At 44.3% G+C, this 17,210-nt stretch overlaps 1 protein-coding gene across 1 annotated transcript in view; it reads right to left on the bottom strand.

The window, feature by feature from the left end:
- Positions 1–506: 506 nt before the first annotated feature.
- Positions 507–17,210, bottom strand: part of LOC133219248 (E3 ubiquitin-protein ligase SIAH1-like) — a 30,806-nt gene continuing 14,102 nt past the window's right edge. The window contains exon 2 of the mRNA XM_061366425.1: positions 507–1,892. Coding sequence (XP_061222409.1) covers positions 1,042–1,890 — 849 coding nt within the window. The 5' untranslated portion in view covers positions 1,891–1,892 and the 3' untranslated portion in view covers positions 507–1,041. The remainder of the gene's footprint in view (positions 1,893–17,210) is intronic.

The raw sequence follows: 17,210 nt of genomic DNA, 5'->3' as shown, positions 1-17,210 counted from the left end.
TGCCAGGTATTCTTTTAATGACAAATATAAAAAGACTGAAAACATTTCAATCTGACTGCCTTTTTTTTTTTTTTTTAAAAAAACAAATGGTCTGGGCTTAATATTACAAATACTGCATAAAACAATACCTTCATTGTACTGAAAAATACAAGAATGCAATCAAGTTTCTAAGCATCTCTAAAATTTGAAGCATGAATTAGTTTAAATTCATAAAATTCTTAGTAATTGTTCCTTTTTTGGTAGAAAATAACTCAAAGTACAACATCATCTTGACCTGTGTTTAGAAGAGCTTTGTTTCTCCAATACACCTTTCAATAGAAGTACTTCTTTCAAGTTCAGTACACTCACAAATAGCTCAATTAAGAACAGCATCACCAATGAGTTGACTACTGGAAAGAGACAAAATTTACCAAACATACAGAAACAGAAGTTTTACCATAGCAATTATGCATAGCAAAAGATGACACTGGTAATTAATTAAAAAAAAAAAAAGATAAAAACCTGAATTACAGAAAAGAAAGTTACATTTATTTAATGAAAAACTAGAAGTTAATGAAAATTAGCAAATACACAGAAAATATACATCAACAGCAGCAATACTACGTAGTGACTTACAAAGGAGGGGGCAGTAGCCAGAGACCAGATCATTCAACATGGCTTGTCAGTCAAAGGGGGGAGGAAAAACAAAAAACAAAAACACGAAACAGTATCCTTTTCTCAACAGTACAATCAATCTACAAACAAGCTTTTAGAATTATTTTACAACAAGATTTCCTGTAGAATCAATTCTTAATACAAAAGATGCCCATTTTAGGCGTATATATATTTTTTTTCAGTGGTTTACTGCTGACTTATTTTAAATACGTTAGTGTTACTGCATGCAACTGCTTCCTCTAATTTAACAGCCTTTCCTTTTATTTACCTTCATATGTCCATCTACCAACTAATTTGTCTGACAGTAAAAGAAAGATGGTTACCCTAGTTTCAGCTAAATTAAATGTAACGGTTTAAACACTGGCCTCAGGAGGTTGGACTGACATTTCAACACATGGATATAGTTACATTGATGCCTAAATTGCCATTTTCTGCAAAGAGCTGTGCAATGCTGGTGTCAAAGACTAGACAGTCACTATTCATAATGGCTGTTGCAATTCCTTCATGGATAGATCGAGGAGTTGCTTCCCAAGTCAATCGCCGTCTATGACCATTTAACTCCAGTCGATAAGCAAAGTTTTCTGCTTGCTTGCGGGTTCCTATCAGCTGTACAATCGCAAAGAACTGCTGATGACCATCATACTTCTCCTGTTTCTCTAATACTAACATGAAATGAAAGCCAAAACAAGACTGCATCATAACCCAGTCAACAGCACCAGGAAGATTAATGTCTGTAGCAAGAAACACTATATCTTCTCCCTGAAGTGTTGTAATGGACTTATGTTGATGCATTAGGTGTGGCATTACAGCATCTAGAGAACCTTGCCATTTACATGAAGCACCAGGACATGGACAGGAATAAGGCCTAAACTCACACAACTCCTCATGGTCTGCTTTTTCTGTGTGTGGCAAAGTTATCTCACATCCGGAAGAGGCATATTTACATGGGAATAGTACAGAATTAGCAACTTTCTCCATAGCCAGGTTACGAATGGAGCCCAGTGGGCCTCGGCAAGTCGGACAGCACGTAAGTTTGGGACGACAGTTGCTACAAACAAGATGACCACTCTGACACTGAAGAATTGGTGGCAGCACATAGTCAAAACACACAGGACACTCAAAGAGACTAGCCAAGTCATTATTGGAAGCTGTAGTGCCTGTAAGTGCAGGGACCCTCTGTGACGGTGTACACTTTGAAGTACCTGTGGGTAGAGTTGTAGCAGTCTGACGGCTCATTTCTGCAACAGAACAGAGAAAAAAGAATGAGTACTCAGACACATTTTATTTCCTTTTGCATACAAATTTTCTTGATTTACAAAGAAGCCTCAAAAGAAACCAGATACAAATGACAGCAAAAAAACCCTATGTAATGCAAACTGTGAATATGCTACATGGAGAATATCTGCTGTGCTGCATACAACAGACTTTTACAAGATGGAGATTTAACAAGTGAAAAAGTTCTGTAATTATTCTGAACTGGAATTTACCTGCTGGAAACTGCAAGGGTGATGAATAAAGATACACTAAAAATGGGACTGAAATCCTCAAAGTTTGTTGTTGGTGATTGTTTGGTGTTTTTTTTAATACTGCATTTACAAAGCACTCCACCCAGATCACTGGGTGTAACAACTATGGGCACTATGGAACGATTCTAAAGGCTGAATTTTAAATTGCTATGTATTTAGGGAGATGAGAAACCAATAATTTTTAAAGGGGGAAAAAAAAAATCTTCTGTATATGACATTCTCAGTGACCATGTTTACTGTATAATTTTAAAAAACTGAAAACCAGTACCAAAGAAAACAACAGCTCAGAGATCACTGCACTGCTTTGCTCCCCAGGACAGGATAGTGACTCTTCATCGTAATAAACATACCTGCTTTATAACTATCTCTGAGGTGTAGAGTGTGATTCCGTGCTTCAGCCCAGGTGCAGGGGGATCGCTCCTCCTAACTTGCACACCGAAGGGTTAAGTCAGCAGATATTTATTACACACAAACATGAATATTCATCAGGTTCCCAAGAGAGTGGTGGGGATATTACAATTAGTTTAGGTACTCATTATCATAAGTCTCCTCCCCTTTGGTGCTTCTGCACTGCCCTCTGATGGTTATGGGCGGGGTCTTCAAGATGAAGTAAGAAGTCTTCCTCACAGTGTACTTTTCACCTTTGGAACAGTTGGATGCCCCAGTAATCACAAAACTAGCTGAAGCAAGCCATACCTGCAAGTTTCTGATAGCTGGCAAAGATTTAGGACAGTGTGACCATCATACAAAATTTACTGCAAGCAGAACAGGATGGCCAGAAATGGAGTACCCTAAGCTAGGAGATATTCAGGAGGCACTGTCTCCAAACTAAGTGGTAAGTAGAAGGATGGTAAATAATTTACTCATTAGAAGGATGGAAAGAAATAATTCACTCTTGTTAGTAAGACTACTAAATCTTGTTATCACACCACAGACTTACAACACAAACATTGTTCTCTATCTCAGAGATAAAGAGTTAAGTTAAAAGGATCTTAACACTATGTTTTCCAGGCACTTATTTTCCTTATATCAATAACACCATTGTTCTTAGTTGTTGTTAAGTAATGTTTACTCTGACCAAGGACTTTTCTGAGTCTCATGCTCTGCCCGGGAGGAGGGGAAGCCGGGAGGAAGCAAAGACGGGACACCTGACACAGAGGAGCCAAAGGGTTATTCCATACCACAGGATGTCATGCCCAGTATATAAACTGAGGGCAGTTACCCAGAAGGGCTAGATCGCTGCTTGGGTCTAGCTGGGTATTGGTTGGCAGGTGGTGGGCAGTTGTATTCTCTTCCCTTGCTATTTCCCTTATCATTATTATTACTGGTGGTAGCAGTAGTGGTTTTCTGTTATACCTTAGTTACTAAACTGTTTTTATCTCAGCCTGTGGGAGTTACATTCTTTTGATTGTCCTCCCCATCCCTCCAGGAGCAGGGGGAGGAAGGGTGGGGAGTGAGTGAGTGGCTGCGTGGTTCTGGATTACCGTCTGGGTTTAAAGCAAAACACTTCTTGGTGGTGCCCAACGTGGGGCATGAAGGGTTGAGATAATGACAGATCTGACCAGAGTGTGTCTAATCATACTTGTGATAAGCATTTATTGTTTTGGATTAATAGTCGCTCATCACAATACTGATTGGCTCTCAAAGCTGTTGCGCTAGACCTGAAAGTTTCAGCATGCTGTACCTTACTTATAGCCGGTATTTGCTGTTTTAGTGGTTATTGGCTGGGGAGCCTGGGCTAAGGTTCTTGCTACACTGTACTTTATGGAAATGACTTGTAATACAGTAGACTCATTGGTTATGAAACTGATATGGCTTGCGTTCCAAGTGTGGTCACCACCTCTATACTTTGGGAGGTATATAATAGAAGTGTTTAGCAATTACACATCTTTTGTTTCCTCCTCGGGTGGTCAACCTATGAAGAAGCCATTCCCTTACCTTCCCAGCCCCCCAACAAACTATTTACAGCATCATTTCCGAGTTTTGAAGGTTTTGAATGGCCTTTGGGTAGCCTTGAGACCTGCCTGCTGTTTGTGATGAGGATCACCATGTTGGCACGCATACAGAGTGTATTTTATCCACGACCATTTTGTCTGATCTCAAAAGTTAAGCAGAGTCGGATTTTGGTCTTGTCTAGGGTTAGACGAAGGTACAGGAGGAGCAAGAGATTTTCCCTGAGGCTGGACAATTATGAGTGGCAGGGTGTGTAGGATAATATGGGCAAGTATCTAGGCCAGTGGGCCCCTCCAGTGCTTTGGAACTTGACCACTGAACAAGTGCAAAATCCAGAAAAATTACTAAAACACTTAAATGAGCTGTGTTGTGATCCTGGTCATACCAGAGAGGGACAAATCATGGCAATGTGCTGGGTCTTGGCATACGCCTACAGAGCCCTGTTCAACACTATGCAGCACCTTCAAAGGGAAAAAGATGTCTCTGGATCTGATGGTATAGCAACAGAAAACTCAGCTACTCCAACTCCAAATACAGCAGCTACACCAACCCTAGTGACAAGTACAGCAGCTACTCAAACTCTGACAGCAACAGATAGCGCAACTACTCCAGCTCCAAGCACAGCAACAACACCAACCCCAGCGACAAATACAGCAGCTATCCAAAGCCCAACAGCAACAGACAGTGCAGCTGCTGGTGCTACTCAAACCCCAAGCACAGCGGCTGCACCAGCCCCAACAACAGATACTGCAGCTACTCCAACCACAGTGATAATCACTGCAGCTAAACCAGAGGACCAATTTGTGCCAGTACTGGTTGCCCCTGTACGCAAGGGGAAAAGCAAACAAGAGGCACAAAGAACAACCCGTACATTGAAGAAAGATGAAGACCCAACATGCGCACTAGAGGGGCACCATCTGAACAAGAGTTATTAATACGTGAATCAGAGGGAGAGGAAGAAGAAGAGAAGACTTCTCAACCCAGGACCTCAACTGAGCTAAGGAATATGAAAAAAGCTTTTAACCGTCAACCAAGGGAACACATCATAACCTGGTTGCTCTGATGCTGGGACAATGGGGCTGACAGTCACGATCAAGAAAGTAGGGAAGCTAAGCAGATGAGATCATTTCCCAGAGAAGGGGGAAGTTACAAAGCAATTTCAAAAGAGAAACAGTCCCTCTGCCTTTGGGGGCGGCTCTTGGCAGCTGTGAAAGAAAAGTTTCCATACAAGGACGATGTTATGAGTCGTTCGGCCAAGTGGACCGCACTAGAGAAAGACATCCAGTCTCTGAGGGAATCAGCCACTGTAGCCACACTATCACAGGCCGGATGCGGGGAGTGGACCCATAGTTGCAGATGAAGTCAAATGACCATGACCCATAAGGCAGAAATTTACACAGAGTACATCGTCATCATATGCCCTCTCATTCGAAACAATAACCTGAAATGACAGCAGGGCCAACAGTGGATGAAATGATTCATCAACTCCAAGAGCTCAAAGACAATCTCACCCTTCCATCATTTCAGCTCTCAAAAAACTGTCTCAGGAGTTCAAACAATTGAGAGATGATCTATCTGATCTATCCAGCTCCCCACATGTACCAACCCATGTCTCAGCTATAAACGAAAGGGGTCCTACTGCTCGAGAGAGAAGATATAGGAGGTATATGCCATGGGCCACCCTATGGTTTTACCTGTGGGATCATGGAGAAGTCATGAGGAAGTGAGTTGGTCAATGGCTCAGGTGAGTAGCTCGAGAGAGAATGCCTTCAACACCGGAGCGGGGGAGAGATCAGTGTCCAGGAGCCTCAACTCAGAGCGGCAAGAGCTATCGTCGGAGCCTCAAGTCACGGACAGGACCTGCCCAGGAGCTGTCAGCTCACCTGATACGAGCAGTTGACTCACAAAGGGTGGAGACAGGAGCAGCGGCACCATCCCTGAGTGGTTAAAAACCTCCCTAGCTCCCAGCACCACCCTCGTCTTGGAAGGTAAATGCATGGACTGTGAGAATGAAGACCTTGGGCCCACTGTAGGTGAGGATATGGTTCAAGACCATCTTAAGAACCTGAAAGTACACAAGTCCATGGGACCTGATGAAATCCATCTGAGGGTCCTGAAGGAGCTGGCAAATGAAGTTGCTAAGCCACAGCTCATCATATTTGAAAGATCATGGCAGTCATGTGAAGTCCCCAACAACTCGAAAAAGGGAAATATATCCCCCATTTTCAAGAAGGGGAGAATGGATGACAGAGGGAATTACAGACCAGTCAGTCTCACCTTTGTGCCTGGCAAAATCTTGGAGCAGATTCTCCTGGAAGGCATGCTAAGGCATGTGAAAAAAAACAAGGTGCTTGGTGACTGCCAGCATGGCTTCACCAAGGGGAAATCCTGCCTGACCAATTTGGTGGCCTTCTATGATGAGGCTAAAGAACTGATGGACAGGGGTAGAGCAGTTGATGTCATCTACCTGGACTTGTGTAAAGCATTTGACACTGTTCCACACAACATCCTTGTCTCTAAATTGGAGAGACATCAATTTGATAGGTTGGACCACTCAGTGGATAAAGAACTGGCTGAATGGCCACAGGAAAAGAGTAGTGGTCAATGGCTCAGTGTCCAACTGGAGACCAGTAACGAGTGATGTTGGGATTGGTGTTGGGACTGGTCTTGTTCAATCTTTAGTTGGTGACATGGACAGTGGGATTGAGCATGTCCTCAGCAAGTTTACCTATGACACCAAGCTGTGTGGTTCAGTTGATATGCTGGAGGGAAGGAATGTCATCCAGTGGGACCTCAACATAATTGTAAGGTGGGCTGATGACAACCTCATGAAGTTTAACCATAAGTGCAAGGTCCTACACCTGGGTCAGAGCAATCCCAGGCACAGCTACAGGTTGGGCAAAGAAGAGATTTAGAGCGGCCGTGTCAAGAAGGACTTGGGGGTGTTGTTCGATGAGAAAATGAACATGAGCCAGCAGTGCGCTTGCAGCCCAGAAAGCCAAATATATCCTGGGCTGCCTCAAGAGAAGCATGACCAGCAGGTAGAAGGAGGTGATCCTGCCCCTCTACTCTGCTCTTGTGAGACCTCACCTGGAGTATTGTGTGCAGTTCTAGTGTCCTCAACATTAAAAGGGCTTGGAACTGTTGGAACAAATCCAGAGAAGGGCCACAAGGATGATCAGGGAACTGGAGCACCTCCCATATGAAGACAGGCTGTGAAAGTTGGGGCTGTTCAGCCTGGAGAAGAGAAGGCTGTGTGGAGACCTCATAGCAGTCTTCCAATATCTGAAGGGGGCCTATAAGGATGCTGGGGAAGCACTCTTCATTAGGGACTGTAGTGATAGGACAAGGGGTAACAAGTTCAAACTTAAAATGGGGAAATTTAGATTACATATAAGGAAAATGTTCTTTACTGTGAGGGTGGTGAGGCACTGGAATGGGTTGCCCAGGGAAGTCGTGAATGCTCCATCCCTGGCAGTGTTCAAGGCCAGGTTGGACAGAGCCTTGGGTGGCATGGTTTAGTGTGAGGTGTCCCTGCCCATGGCAGGGGGGTTGGAACTTGATGATCTTAAGGTCCTTATCAACCCAAACTATGATTCTACGATTCTATAATTTTTTATATAAAATTCATCTAATGCTACTTGAAAAATTGCAAGAACATTCCCTACTTAGAATACACTGGTGCCGCTTTCTAATCAGAACCAAGTGTTCTTTTTAATTACTTTCATTCTCAGGGTAATATTCTCTTGGGACTTCTGTATCGGCAACACTTCTGGCTTCTTGGGTGTGATGTTAGTGTATACTTGTGCATGTACACACATTCTTGCTACTAAATATACACACACTTCTTTTATGTTGCATTCATGAAACCTGCTCCTGCTGCCAAAGAAATATTGGTGACTCTTTAGCATTTTCAATTTATTGTTTATAATATTTTACAGAAGTTACCAATATTGAATTGTACAAGTGTCTGGTGATTGCCCTGGGTTTAGCAGTGGCAGTCATTTTTTCTCCTTCTTGGTAGCTGGTGCAGTGCTGTGTTTTGGCTTTCGGGCTGGGAACAAAGCTGATAAAAATGATGTTTTGGTTTGGCCAGGGACTTTGTGAGTCTCATGCTCTGCCAGGGAGGAGGGGAAGCCGGGAGGAAGCAGAGACAGGACACCTGACCCAAACTGACCAAGGAGGTATTCCATACCACAGCACATCATGCCCGGGGGGAACTGGGAGTGGCCGGAAGGACGGGGGTGGGGGGTTACGGGTCAGACTCGTGGTTCGGCGCGTGGTATTGTACTCCTTTCCCTTGCTATTTTCTCTTATCATTGTTGTCCTTGGTGGTAGCGGTGGTGATTTGTATTGTACATTAGTTGCTAGACTGTTCTTATCTCAGCCCATGGGAGTTGCATTCTTTCGATTCTCCTCCCCATCCCTCTGGGAGCAGGGAAGGGGGGGGACTAACGTGGGCCTCAATTGCTTCCAGCCTGGCACCACTCACTGGGAGTAAGTGCACAAGTTGTCTGGCTGGGGTTAAACCACGACAGTGATACTGGCTAATCTTTGTGCATCTTCTTTTAAGATCTTATTTACACCTATTTAATGAGTATTTTCAGCAGGTTGGTTAGCTTTTAGGTTTTGATATTCCTTCGTTTATATCACATCTTGGAAAATGCAACCTGTCGGTGTTTCTTTACACCTTCAATCACTGTCACGAAATGTTCTCATTTGCAGTGCTCTGTAACGGGGTTGGTTTTAAAAAGGTCTCATTTTCAAATATGAATGTAGAGTTGAAAAAGTTGACAGATTTTATATTACTTTGTTGATGGCTGTAATGCATTAAGAATGCGTTTTGAACGTAAGTCTCTGAATTCAATTAGTTCTGAAATGTTATTGAAAAAGATTTTATTGCACCACATAGACATATCACATACCTGTGATAAGGCAAATCCTGCCCTTGCACCACTCTTCAGAATTACAGAATGAGTTTTTGTTCCCCTTCCAGCCTTTTAGCTGACTACAGGAGTTTTGTGTTTTGTTTTGTTTTTTGGGTTTTTTTTTTCCCAAAACTGATATTCAATTACTCCCTCAGAAGCAGATTAAAATGTTAAGCCCAAGTCTATCTGATGAGGGCAAAGATTTTGGAGAAGGAGGTGGTGTCTGAAGCCAACACCTTTGAAAGATGAGCAGCCGAAAGGGTATTGATCCATTCCTGTGTATTATCGTTAATTCAGTGGCACGGGAGGTATATAATCTTTTTTAATTTCTCTTGAAACTGCTTTCCTATGTCTGTACCTCAGCTGAGCTTTTCAAACAGTGGATTGATTGTGTCTTCCCTTTCTCACTGTAACTTTTTTAGCCATCTGAGGTTTCGAAGGTTTTCTTTCTTGAGGCATTGTACATTACATCCTGGCCTATCAGAGCATGCAGCCTTTGCTAACCTGTGGAGGGGCTTGTTTAGGGGACTTTACTGCAGCAGGGAAAGCCCAGGGCTTGTTTCAGATGCTCAACAAGATGCTCTTGGTTTCTGAAAAGCCATTTCTGTGCTGCTTTTCTTCAGCTTTTTTGTTTTGCTTGGAAACTTTCTTGACTCTCAACTGGTGGGGATGCTGTATACTGGGCGTTTGGGGGTGAGGCTGAAGCATGCCTTGTATCAAGCCAGTAGTTTTCGTTACTAGTGATGGGGTGTTATTTGCACATGCTATGGTGCTGAAACAAGCTTCCACAGTCTTCCTTGAACAGGACTTGAATTTGAAGTAGTAGGGAAGCATTTTCAAAAATAATTTTCTTTATTCCGATACTGTAGCCTTTTTATGTGACCAAAACAATTTATTGCAGTACGTTACTCTGTTTACTCCACTGGAACTTGTACCTTCATGATCTTATCATCCTTACATCTGTATTCCATAATGCCTAAGCTTTGCTGAGCCCAGCATGTGCATCAAGCATGTTGACTTGGCTTCCAATTCCTTTATCCTTAAACTGCTCTAATATTTTTTTAGTAGTCCACCTGGATATTCAGCTATGTCACATTGCTCCAAATCTTTTCTTCTCCTTGAGTTTAGTATGCTTTTGCTTAATTGAATAATCTCTATAGAAATTGTGAAAATTCATGTACTTTATAGATCCACAGTGGCAAATGCTAAATTGAGCAGTATCCTTGGAATAGCAGGAATGGGAAGATAAAGTAATGTTCTGAATGGAATCTATAGCTTTTTAGAAAGTCATTGGGGAAAGATGATCAGATCCGCCTATTTGAAGACAACTGGTGAGAAGCATGTACCGAAGTAAAGGGGACATGGGAAGGGATCTCTGTGTACGGGTGCGAGCTGAGGAGGCTGTGTGCCCTGATGTGCTAAGGGGCCTTCGGAGGTATCCGCTCTGGGGTGAGGCGCTGCCCGCTGTTAGGGATAAGCTCTGCGGTTCTGGGGCCCCGTTCTATGAGGCCGGGCCCTCAGCTCTGCTGGGTGTGAACAGCCGCCCACACCGCACCCCAGCGGGACCGCAGCGCCCTCCCCTTTATGACCCGGCAGCGGTGGGGCAGGGCCACCGGGTTTGGGGCAACACCGGCAGGAGTAGTTAGCCTGGCCCAGTAGGCCCACGCGTGGCGGGAAGGTTGGGGAACCATTTTGGGGCGCTGGGCTGGAGCTTGGATGCAACTGGTGGATGCGGAGAGTGCGCAGCCGTAAATGGGGGGATCATGCCCAAAGCGGTGACAACGCTTGGAGCCACGCGGGGTCCCTTTGGGGATTGCAGGTGCGTTCGCCGAGGGCAGTGCCCAGTTTGTGCACCCCGGGTAGCCCCGAGCCTGCCTGTCTGCGCAGGAACATGATGAGCTCCTCTGCTCCCCATGATGGGGAGATATGCCTCCAACTCCTCGCATTCATGGAAGGGAGCGCTGTGTGCCTGCTTGCCGGGAAGTAACGCCAGCAAGGGGAAAGGTAGCGACATGTGACTAGGGTTGTGCGCAGGACTTTCAGCTGTTTTGTAGGAGCTGTGAAATCGTGTCCCTCAGGAGGCCTTGGTAGCATGTACATCTCGCCCCTCCCCAGAACGGTGCTGAGAACAGTTTCATCAACAGCTTGGTGCGTTCTGGTGTCATCAAGGACAAAGTTTTTCTTGATCTAGAGCTAGGAAATCTTAAAATGCCTTTTCCCCTTTTCACTCTTCCTCTTGGTTATTTATTTTTTAAAATTTGTACAATATCTTGAATAATTTGTGTTGTAGGAACTAATACTTTGACAGTGACACCTAGTGAGCCTTAGTTTGTCACTGTTGCTTAGAGACTTAGTCCCAGTGTGTGTGAACAAAGATAGTAACAGATACTGCATATTAGGGGGGTTTAACTGTAGTAAAGCTTTTGAAACTAAAAATATATTTAAATTTTACTTCCAGTTCTGTAGTTGGTTTTACTTGGTTTGTAATTGTATGTTGTTGTATGTCAGTGGGTTAAATATATTGCACTGTTAACACTTATGCTTGTGATTAACTTGTAGTTTTCAAGATAGCTATAAGAAATTAACTTCTGACTTTTCCATCATGATGTATTATTCATCCTTATGTTAACAGGAGTGATGAAAATGTAGGCTTTGGGCAGGTTTAGTCTTGGTGAATTACAGTTTATAGCTTTATCCAGTTTCTTCCTTGCTTGCTGAGCTCAATGGCCTGGTTTACAGATTCCTTCTCACTTTCATTCCCTGCTTGTTTGCATGGTTCTCAGTTGTAGAAGGTGTGTGTTGTGAGAAATGGTCTCTAGATAAAAACTTAAGCTCAGGGTAGGCACAGCAGTGAAGCAGCTGTTTAATGTTTGCGCAAAAACAGGTGTCCTGGCAAGTAGGCACACATAGCAAAAGCAGAACTGTGATTAATATTTCCTACACACCCCACCCCTCCACCCCCACCCCCCATCTACAAGTTCCCTCCCTTGTTTTCCCATTGGTTGGGTACTCCAAGGTTTACAGCCTATCTGATGCGTATAATCTACATGCTAACTGTCCTGCCTCTGGTTACATTTCCCCTTACTGGATTTTGTATGCCCCTTCCTTTTATTTATTTATCTCCTTTTATAGTTCAATTTTATAACTCTTTGGCAGACTTGTGGTACCCCAACTTACTGTTTAACCAGCCTGCACCTGCTTAGTTTCATAGCTTATGCAAAGATAGTATTCTTTTTAACCACAGAGTGTATCTTTTGTCCAGAGATGATACTGTCTTTAACTACAGCGTCTTTCGTCTAAAAGATTATGTCTTTAACCACAGTGTGCCTTTCTGAGTTATGATATCTCAAAACCTTTTTTTTCTTAATAACTTAGCCCCAGCTCCAGTACTGAAAAATCTTAATATTGCAAAGCCTTAATATTGATCTTAAAGCTCTAATATTGTAAAGCCCTAATATTACAAAGCCCCATCCCCAATTATGTGAAAACAGCACTGTTTCTTTCACATATGTGAAGGCTGGTCACATGCAGAAACAGTGATAAAACAGGGCTCTATGGTTCTCTCTAGTACTTGGTTCTTTTCTCTAGTACTTTGAGGCTTTTAGAAGGTTTAAGTGGGAAGTACCTCTGTGCATAAGGTCTCCTGCAAAGTCTGTAGGTTGCTTAATTTAAATTTTGAATGGGCCCCGAGAGGTGTAATTAAAGACAGCAGCCTGTCAGACTTCCCAGGGAAGTGGTGTAATACAGTGGGTTTAACCAGTTATCTGCGGGTTACTGGGGATCCCTTGCATCAAGAACCATAGGTTCAAGGAAGATGAAACACAAACATTTCTGAAGTGTGTGTTTAAAATATTTGAAGGGAAACACATTTAGAATTTGACATACAAATATGCATGTGGTAGAGTGTTGAGCAACCTGGTGTAGTGGAAGGTGTACCTGCCCATGACAGCAGGTTGGAACTGGATGAGCTTTAAGGTCCCTTCCAACCCAAACCCATTCCATGGTTCTGATTTTTTTCCAAGTGAACACTGTGATCACAATTTGTTCTCGTGTGTTCAATTATTCTCTGTGTACAGTTTGTTCTAGACCACAGAATTACAGCGTGTCATCATGAGTCTTCCACCCATGGGAGGTGGGGAAAAATTACAACAGTGCTCAGTTCTCACAGAGGCCTTACTATCTGAATCCCCTTGTAACAAGTTCATGTGGTGACACTTCCCCAGAACCTCTATTTGATTTGTCACAGTATCATGGTTTAAGCCCAGCCAGTAACTAAGAACCATGCAGCTGCTCGCTCACTCCTGGAGGGATGGGGAGGAGAATCAAAAGAATGTAACTCCCACAGGTTGAGATAAGAACATTCCAGTAACTAAGGTATATCACAAATCACTACTGCTGCCACCAATAACAATAATGATAAGGGAAATAACAAGGGAAGAGAATACAACTGCTCACCACCCGCTGACCAATACCCAGCCCAACCTGAGCAGCAATCTAGCCATCCTGGGTAACTGCCCCCAGTTTTTATACTGGGCATGACATGCTGTGATATGGAATACCCCTTTGCCTAGTCTGGGTCAGGTGTCCTGTCTCTGCTTCCTCCTGGCTTCCCTCCTCCCTGGCAGAGCATGAGACTCAGAAAGTCATTGGTTGGAGTAAACATTACTTAGCAACAACTAAAAACATCAGAGTTATCAGCGTTGCTCCTAGGCTGAAAGTCAAAAACACAGCACTGCACCATCTACTAAAAAGGAGAAAAATGACTGCTGCTGCTGAACTCAGGACAGTATCCACCCCTTATTCCATACCATTCACGTCATGCTCAAATCCCGCATTTTTCAATATACCATCACTCTTGTCTCATATATATACACCCCCACACACACACATATATATATACATGCATCCACACACACAAAAAGGCAGATATCATTACTTAGGGCATGGACCAACCCCTGTATGCTTTCATCTGGTCCATGATGTTGTCTCCATCTCCTGTAATAGTCTTTCAGAGCAGGAGAGGCTGCGTGCAGTATTGGGTCGTTGCCTGCTGATGCTGATCATTCCCTTACTGTAGAGCTTGTCTGGTTCTGTCAAAGTTCGCTCTCTGTTGGGATGATGGTTGAAGGTAAGTCAGAGCTAGTCGCTGGTGGCCGGAAGACATCTGGTTGATGGGCTATTAAAGTATTACACAGCAGGCAACAACATACAGTTAAGTTCATTGGCTGTTTTCCCCTAAAATTAAATCCCCTTGAAGTACGCATCGGACTTCCCCATCATCCCGCATTACCCACCAGGTGTATCCAGGTCCCTGAGCAAAAGCAATCCCATGAGTGGGTTTGCCTTTACTTGAAGCAGGAATAACCCAGACTGTCTTCCCCAGCAAATTCTTCATATGCACCACAGGAACTTTGTCCCCCTCTACAATATGTAGAAGTTCTGATTGGGCTGGGCCAGCCCTGTTGGCAGATCCTCTGGTGTTGACCAACCAGGTGGCCTTTGGTAAGTGTGTATCCCAATGCTTGAAAGTTCCCCCACCCATTGCTCTCAGTGTAGTTTTTAACAGCCCATTGTACCTTTCGATTTTCCCAGAGGCTGGTGCATGGTAGGGGATGTGATATACCCACTCAATGCCATGCTCTTTGGCCCAAGTGTCTATAAGGTTATTCCGGAAATGAGTCCCGTTGTCTGACTCAATTCTCTCTGGGGTGCCGTGTCGCCACAAAATGTGTTTCTCAAGGCCCAGGATAGTGTTCCGGGCAGTGGCATGGGGCACAGCGTACGTTTCCAGCCATCCGGTGGTTGCTTCCACCATGGTAAGCACATGGCGCTTACCTTGGCGGGTTGGTGGCAGTGTGATATAGTCAATCTGCCAGGCCTCCCCATATTTATACTTCAGCCATCGTCCTCCATACCAAAGAGGCTTTAACCGTTTGGCTTGTTTAATTGCAGCACATGTTTCACACTCATGAATAACCTGGGCAATAGTGTCCATTGTTAAGTCCACCCCTCGATCACGGGCCCATCTATATGTTGCATCTCTGCCCTGATGGCCTGAAGTGTCATGGGCCCACCGGGCCAAAAATAATTCACTTTTATGTTGCCAATCTAAGTCCATCTGAGCCACTTCAATCTTAGCAGCTTTATCCACTTGTTGGTTGTTCTGGTGTTCCTCAGTGGCCCAACTCTTGGGTACATGGGCATCTACATGACGTACCTTCACCACCAGGTTCTGCACTCGGGCAGTGATAACTTGCCACAGTGCAGCAGCCAGGTGGGTTTACCTCTACGTTGCCAGTTGCTCTGCTTCCACTGCTGCAACGACTCCCATAGGGCATTTGTCACTATCCATGAGTCACTACAGAGATAAAGTACTGGCCACCTTCCTTGTTCAGCAATGTCCAAGGCCAGCTGGATGGCTTTCACCTCTGCAAACTGACTCGATTCACCCTCTCCTTCAGCAGTTTCTACAACTTGTCGTTGGGGTCTTCATACAGCTGCCTTCCATCTCTGATGCTTTCTCACAATATGGTAGGACCTATCAGGAAACAAGGCATACAGTTTTTCACTTTCTGATTTATTATTACGTAGTGGGGTCTCTTAATCACACATCACCTCCTCCTCTGGTGACATTCCAAAATCTTTGCCCTCTGGCCAGTCCATGATGACTTCTAGAATGCCTGGATGACTGGGATTTCCTGTTCGAGTTCATTGTGTAATTAGTGTAGCCCACTTACTCCATGTAGCATCGGTTGCATGATGTGTACAGGAGACCCTGCCTTTGAACATCCAGCCCAGCACGGGCAACCGGGGTGCCAGGAGAAGCTGTGCTTCAGTGCCAATCACTTCTGAAGCAGCTCGAACCCCTTTACAGGCTACCAGTATCTTTTACAGTTGGTGTATAGCTGGCCTCAGATCCTCCGTATCCCTGACTCCAAATCCCGAGGGGTTGACCTCGAGTCTCCCCAGGAGTTTTCTGCCAGAGGCTCCAAGCACAACCATTCCCCCCAAATGTGGTGTAGAGTACATTTTTTACATGTGGCCTGGTTTGGACTGGTCCAAGGGCTACTGCATGAACTATCTCTCATTTAATTTGCTCAAAGGCTTGTTGTTGCTCAGGTCCCCATTTGAAATAATTCTTCTTCCAGATCAGATGATAGAGAGGGCTTATAATCAGATTACAATTTGGGACGTGCATTCTCCAGAACCCCGCAACACCCAAGGAAGTCTGTGTTTCTTTCTTATTAGTTGATGGAGACATTGCTGTTATCTTGTTGATCACATCTGTGGGGATCTGGCAACGTCCATTTTGCCATTTTATTGCCAAAAATTGAATCTCCTGTGCGGGTCCCTTGACCTTACTCTAGTTTATGGCAAAAACGGCCTTCAGCAGGATTTGGATTATTTTTCTCCCTTTCTCAAAGACTTCTTCCGCTGTACCGCCCCACACAATAATGTCATCAATGTATTGCAGGTGTTCTGGAGCTTGCCCCTGTTCCAGTGCTGTCTGGATCAGTCCACGGCAAATGGTAGTGCTGTGTTTCCAGCCCTGGGGCATTCGGCTCCAACTGCACTGGATGCCACTCCAAGTAAAAACAAACTGTGGCCTGTATTCTGCTGCCGAAAGAATTGAGAAAAAGACTTTCACACTGGTCATATGAGGCTATTAAAGGATGAACAGGTCCTGCTGATCACTCCTTGATTCTCCAGTATATGGATCAGCTTATGGATGGGAATCATGGAGTCTCAGTTGGTGCGATATTGCCGCCGGTCCATTGTTGTAGTTGCAATTGGCACTTGTTACTCTTCGATCTTCAGCAACCCCACAACAGAAGGATCCTCTGAGAGACCAGGCAAGGTGGACAGCTGCTCAATTTCCTCAGTCTCCAAAGCAGCAATACCAAAAGCCCATCGGTACCCTTTTGGGTCTTTGAGGTACCCTCTCCTGAGGTAGTTATGCCAAGGATGCATGGAGCCTCTGGACCAGTCACAATAGGGTGCTTTTGCCATTCTCTCCCAGTCAGGCTGATTTCAGCCTCCAGTACAGTCAACTCTTGGGATCCTCCTGTCACTCCAGAAATATAGATGGGTTCCACCCCTTGACAGCTCGATGGCATCAGGGTACACTGTGCACTGGTATCTACTAGAG

This window comes from Neopsephotus bourkii, unplaced genomic scaffold (genome assembly GCF_033783945.1).
Source record: "Neopsephotus bourkii isolate Nb327-2 ecotype Australia unplaced genomic scaffold, CSIRO-AGI_Nbou_v1 NB_1338, whole genome shotgun sequence".
Lineage (NCBI taxonomy): Eukaryota > Metazoa > Chordata > Aves > Psittaciformes > Psittacidae > Neopsephotus > Neopsephotus bourkii.
This window is presented reverse-complemented; position numbering and strand designations above follow the sequence as displayed.